The sequence below is a fragment of the Chelonia mydas genome, chromosome 7, assembly GCF_015237465.2.
Source record: "Chelonia mydas isolate rCheMyd1 chromosome 7, rCheMyd1.pri.v2, whole genome shotgun sequence".
Lineage (NCBI taxonomy): Eukaryota > Metazoa > Chordata > Testudines > Cheloniidae > Chelonia > Chelonia mydas.
This window is the reverse complement of record NC_057853.1, coordinates 14,229,646-14,235,645: the sequence shown is the minus strand read 5'-3', so window position 1 is coordinate 14,235,645 and position 6,000 is coordinate 14,229,646. Positions and strand designations below refer to the sequence as shown.

Below are 6,000 nucleotides of genomic sequence, written 5' to 3'. Positions count from 1 at the left end.
TTTAAACACAGAGCAGAGTTATAAAAGAAACACGGAGAGAGCTGCCCAGAGGCCAGTTTTCAGAAACAGAGCTAAGAATCTGAAAGGAACCCTTAGGATTCTGCTGGGAACCTCAAGGAACATTTTTTGGAGGAGCGAATGGGTATCCCTTTTACAGATTGCCTGGTCTTTCATGCACTGGGAAATGAGAGTCTGGAACCTGCTCCCAGTCAGTAAAGTCTTGACAGTGGACTAGACTGCAGCTGTGCTAATAAGTAAGAAAAACCTTAACTTCTAGCAGATGTTTTCTGCAACTGTGGTTTTTTGCTGTCTTTTAAGACGGAAGATATTATTTATCATTTTCTACAGTATTTATTTTATACCATTCGTAATCAAAATTTGCTTGCCTCTTATTTCAGTGTGAATACTTATGCTTATTAGTGAATAGGCTGTTAATGCTATTGTGGATATCTAATCACCTTGTCTAATTATTTAAAATGACACTTTTGTTTGGTCAGAGAGACAAGGTGGGTGAGGTAATATCTTTTATTGGACCAACTTCTGCTGGTGAGCGAGAAAAGCTTTGGAGGCAAACAGAGCTCTTCTTCAGGTCTGGGAAAGGTACTTCCAATGTCATAGCAAAATGCAACATGGAATGGATTGCTTAGCATAAATAGAAAAGGAGTACCTGTGGCATCTTAGTCTCTAAAGTGCCACAAGTACTCCTTTTTTTTTTGAGAACACAGACTAACACGGCTGCTACTCTGAAACTTAGCATAAATAGTTAGCACATAGTATAAGGGACCATTCAAGGTAGAGTGGCCCGTTAACACCAATAGAAGATTTTACCTTGCTCACCCTGTCTCTGAAATATCCTGGAACCAACACGGCTACAACTACACTGCATACATTTTCGTTTGATTACATTTTCAGTAATTTCACATACACACCCACCAGTAAACGATGAAGTACAATGATAAACATATCTGAAAAGTTTGTAGTATCACGTGAGTATGGAAATGCCTCTTTAAAGAGTTAATTTTTCTCTACTGGGGTGATGGAAAAATGAAGTATAAAATAAAAAGAAATGAGGAAGGAAAAGATTTGGAGCTAAAATCACAAGGATTCAAGGATAAAACAACGTAAGATTCAGTCAAGGTAAACTGATCTGCATTAGTATAATATTTTTCTCCCATTTTTCAAATGGGAAATTGAGGATCCAGGAATCTTAGGGCAGGTCTACACTTAAAACGCTGCTTGGCACAGCTGCACCAATGCAACTGCACCGCTGTAGCTCTTTAATGAAAACACTCTAAGCCGATGGGAGAAAACTCCCGTCGGCTTAGTTAATCCACCTCTGGGAGAGACGGTAGCTATGTCAGTGGGAGAAGCTCTCCTGCCGACATAGTGCTGGATTATGCATACTCCTGAGTGATGTACTTATACTGAAGTAATTCTGTATTGTAGACCAGGGCCTAGTGTCCTTCCAAGGTCCCAGGAAAAGTATGTGGTGGAAGAAGAATTAGAAACCAGATCTCTTGACTCCAAGGTAAAAATTTACAAACTTGGGTGTTAGGCACCCAAATCCATCTTTCAGCTACTAAATAGATGGCTTGATTTGCAGGCATGCTAAGTACCAGCAGCCTCCGTCCAAGTCAATGTTCTGAAATTACTGAAGTCAGTACAAGAAGTGGGTCTTCAGCACATCTGACAAGCTGGGCATTTTAGAAATCTAGAGATGAACTCAGGTGCCTAACTTTAGGCACCTACGGTTGAAAAATTTCATTGCCAGCGTTGTGCTCCCCATTTACTCAGAAAAATATAAAGCTCTCTTTAAAACATTACATAAAGGTACTGCTGCAGCTATGAAGCAATAATAAAGCACCTCCCATAGCTAAAAAGTTTAATCATAAGTGAAATCCAGTTCAATACTCTGATTACATCGGCTTCAATAATACCAGAACTAAACGGTAAGTACTGTTGCATTGCCTCTGGGAGGCTCAGACCTCCCTGTTAGGATTTGTATGTGATTTTTCAGTAATTTGGATGCGTTTTAGCAGAAATATGATCTAGCCATTGTCTGTAGATTTTTGTATCTTTAGTAATGTTTATGTAAGAAGAAAAACTGAAAATCTGTATGAGGCATGCAAATGGAATTTTAAAGAAATGCTATATTTCATATTTTTGCAAGACCCACTGGGTCTTTTCTTACATAAAGACTTTTTTATTGGTATGATTTCTGTGTCTTTACATACAGATTAGGCAACAATTAAATAGCCCATTTTAGGGCATGTCTACACTACAGCCCTAAGTCAACCTATGTTAGGTTGACTTACAGCCACCACACTAATTACAGCCAATGGTGAAATCCACAGACACATGGCTTTTCAGGAGCTATACTGCCATCGAGGGCAAGTGGTCTTGGAGATATTGTGCAGGCATGTGGATGGCCATGGCATGATTCTTTGAAATTCCCATGGATCTCAGAAGGGCATCAAGTATCAGACCAAATCTGCTTCCAACTCCATAGTAGCAGATGGAGGCCAAGCTTGGCTCCCCTGAGACTGATCAGTTAGAAATGCCACAGGTCCAACCAGACTCATTCACTTTTCTGACCAGCAAATAACTAGCTCCCCACAGGATATAAACATAGAGAATGGAATGGGACTTGGATGTTACACAACACCTTGTTTTCATGAACTCAAAATTAAAAATAGCTACTCTGCAGCAGCAGTTTCCAAACCTGCACTTGCTGGATCACTGGGGATCTGCAGAGTACTTGCTGATGGGTCATGGAAAACTGATAGGTCGCAGGATGCTAGCTCTTTTCACTTCCAGCTGCTAAATCACTTTACAGAAGCTAAAATACACTAAATACTTTCACAGTGTTATTTTTCCATGTAAGGAATTGCTGTAGTTGCCATAGACAAGTTATGTGAGTCGGACTGGGAGGGAATGCAGTCATGCCTGAGGATGTTCTTAGTGAGACAGTCTCTCTCTTAAGATGCAGTCCGTCATATGAAAGTTTGGGAACCTGCTGGTCAGTACTGCCTTGTTGTTTACTGGGTTATGTGTGAATGATCAGTCGAACAGATTTTCTGTACTTCACACACAAAAACCGAGTTTAACCTCAGCACACCATGCTGTTTACTAAACATTAAAAGTAATCACTCTTTCAGTCTTATACAAACAAAAATGGTTTCTCTTACACCCAGTAATAAACACAGACATGTAGGTCCCTGGAGAACGTAACCTTTAGGGCTAGCCTGCTAGCTTGTTTTATTAGAAACCGCAAGAACGTGGAAGTAACAGTTCAGGCACATCTAGCAATAACAGTGTTGATGGGGTAAGTTAGTAAAATAGTGTATGTGGAAGGGAAGGAGGGTAGAATGAAGGTTGTGGTGTGTGCAGAGACAACCTTTACCCTCAGTCTCCCACTCCGGAAAGCAGCAGCCCCTCTCTAAGCTTCCAGATTTTGCCCCTGCCTCTCCCTGTGGGGTGCAGCTCGCAGCACACTGACGCCGGCAGCTGCTGCACAGGGAAAGGGGACAGAAATTTAGTAATGGCAAGAGGTGTACCTGTAGGCAGGGCCATCCCTAGCCATTTTGGTGCCCTACTCAGCCCCCCTGTGGGGGGAAGGGGCAGGGTGTGGGGCCCCAGGCCTCCATGGGGGGGGCAGGAACAGGCTTGGGAGGCAAAGGGGAACCACCCCCCTGCACGAGCCATCGGAATGAGCGGTTTGGGGCTGGGTCGCTAAACTTCCTGCCACACAGTGAGTGTACGGTGTGCCTGACCCCTGCTGCAGTCCTCAGGGGAAGGGGTGGCGTGGGGTGGGGCTGGGGAAGAGCAGGGGGCGGGAAGAGGCAGGGCGGGTGTGGAGCAGGGCAGGGGCTTTGGGGAAGGGGTGGAGTGGGGGCGGGGCTGGGGCAGAGCCGGGGGGGCATGGGGAAGAGGTGGAGCAGGGGCTGGAGCAGCACGCAGTTGCATATTTTGTGTACGGGTAGGGATGGCCCTGCCTGCAGGGGAAGGAGTGGAGGATAGGCACTATAAGGTGACAACTTAATTTCCTTAATTTTGTTTATTTGCATGTAGCCACCTCAGATGTTACACTACAAACTTTGTATGTGTTAATTTATAGGTAAGGGGCTACATCTTGTATGATAACTAACCATTATCACTTATTACCAAAAGGATATGGCCATCCTGCTGAGCATTTTTCCAGTTCTCCTTTGGACAATGATGGCATTTCAGGCAAACTTATTGCAAGCTAAAGGAAGTAAGTAATTTTCTCCTAGTGATACTTGAAGCTTTTGTTCTTTTGCCATTTATATACTTACATTTTCCTCCCATCATGATTTGTTCTCCCGAGGTCTCTGTCACCTGGTCCTTCTAAATTGTCAGTCCCATCCTTCTTCTATCTTTGCTAATATTTATGCCTTATTTCCTTGTTCAGCATAAATATGTTCCACACATATATGTAGGCTTGGCAGAATTCAATTTTTTTAATTTCTTCAATGGATAATACCAATCTTTATTTCAAGCATTTTTTCCAATTTTTATTGATTCTAATTTTCACAGTTGGGCAAAATTATGGGTGTGTGTATCAGACAATTATTTAATGACAGCAGATGTTGTTATTAAAGTTAAAGCTTTAATACACTTTAAAACACTAACTGTCAACATCACATGTCAAAATACACAAAGTAAATGTCCTTAAACCAAACAAGAATAAGTTCTCAAGCAGCATTTCTCTTACTTTGCCTATTTGTAAATTTTGATTACAGATGGAAATATTTTTCGTCGGTTTGTGTGTGTGCGTACGGTGAAAGCGGTGTATACGGACATTTACCAATAAAAATCTAATCCTGGAAAACCTATACATATAAATTCTTGTGTTTTAAATGAAATCTCTCTGTATGCTTTAATATACATTTTTCCCAGGGACAAAACTCAATTCCATCTTGTTTGTAAGGCCCTGATTGTGCAAACTGATCTGTGGGTGATAGCCCTGGGCCAACACAAATGGACGTCAGGGATCCATCCATGTAAATCAACCTGAAGGATCCAAAACTATATTTTTTTAAACAAACTAGCTGTGATAGTAGGTTACTCAACTTTGTGAATTTAAAGTAATCTGGTTTTCATAATAGTTTTATCGTGGTTAGGTTTCAATTAAATTCCAATTCAATAATCTATTTGCTCCTATCTCTCAGCCTTTTGCCCAAGTATAAGAAACATGTTTTATAAGAAGCTATTGAATGAATAAAGTCTAACATTTAAGTGAAGTCTGTAACCATTTTCCTGTATTGATAGTTACTTGTAAGTAGCTATTGCTCTGAACTACTCACTATTCACTATTATTATTAGTGACATACTATTAATATATCATTAATTATTTTGTTTTTTCCCTTAATAAACAGTTCAGGTTCTCCCACCTGTTAACTTCACTCTCACAGTCTCTGCTCTAGCAGAAGTACTTTTGCAATGGAAACCAAACCCTGATCAAGAAGAAAAGAACTACACTATTAGATATGATGTGGAAATTATGACTCCTGAGAGGGACGAGGTAAGTGTAAAATATTGCTTATACATGTTGGATTAAATGTGCTATATTAAATTCAAACCCAAGATTTACTGATTAAGATATGACTTTCAGATACATTGGCTCATCAGATTTACTTTTGGTTTTGTGTTGTAAACAAATATATTAGCCATTGACCAGATCCATCTCTCTCTCTGTCTGTGGGAACAACTCTGTTGCAAGGGAGATTAACCCCAGGAAATAGCAGGTGTCAGTACTTCTGTCACGATTCCCAAGGAATTCTACTAAGTGAGGGTAGTTTTAATTTTTGGCTCACTGGAGGCTGTCCGGGAGAGGTGTTGAATCAGCACTGCTCCTGGATGGTATAGTCCACCACTGATGTTACTGCATTTATTGCAGATTGACGCCAGTATATAGCTAGTATTTGGATCCATGTTTCACCAAAATTCTGTACCTGGAAACCTTCATTTAACCCATTT

General features: G+C 40.9%; 1 protein-coding gene across 4 annotated transcripts in view; it reads left to right on the top strand.

Annotated features, from left to right (window-relative positions):
- IL5RA (interleukin 5 receptor subunit alpha) overlaps positions 1-6,000 on the top strand; it is a 34,151-nt gene continuing 28,151 nt past the window's right edge. The window contains exons 1-4 of one of the 4 annotated variants that reach the window (XM_037905466.2): positions 1-254; positions 1,447-1,528; positions 4,171-4,255; positions 5,400-5,545. In XM_037905466.2, the coding sequence (XP_037761394.1) occupies positions 4,174-4,255; positions 5,400-5,545 (228 nt within the window). In that variant the 5' untranslated portion in view covers positions 1-254; positions 1,447-1,528; positions 4,171-4,173. Of the gene's footprint in view, positions 255-1,446; positions 1,529-1,930; positions 1,950-4,117; positions 4,256-5,399; positions 5,546-6,000 lie in introns of those variants that run through there. The other 3 variants (XM_037905464.2, XM_037905465.2, XM_043551311.1) reach the window with 3 other exon arrangements.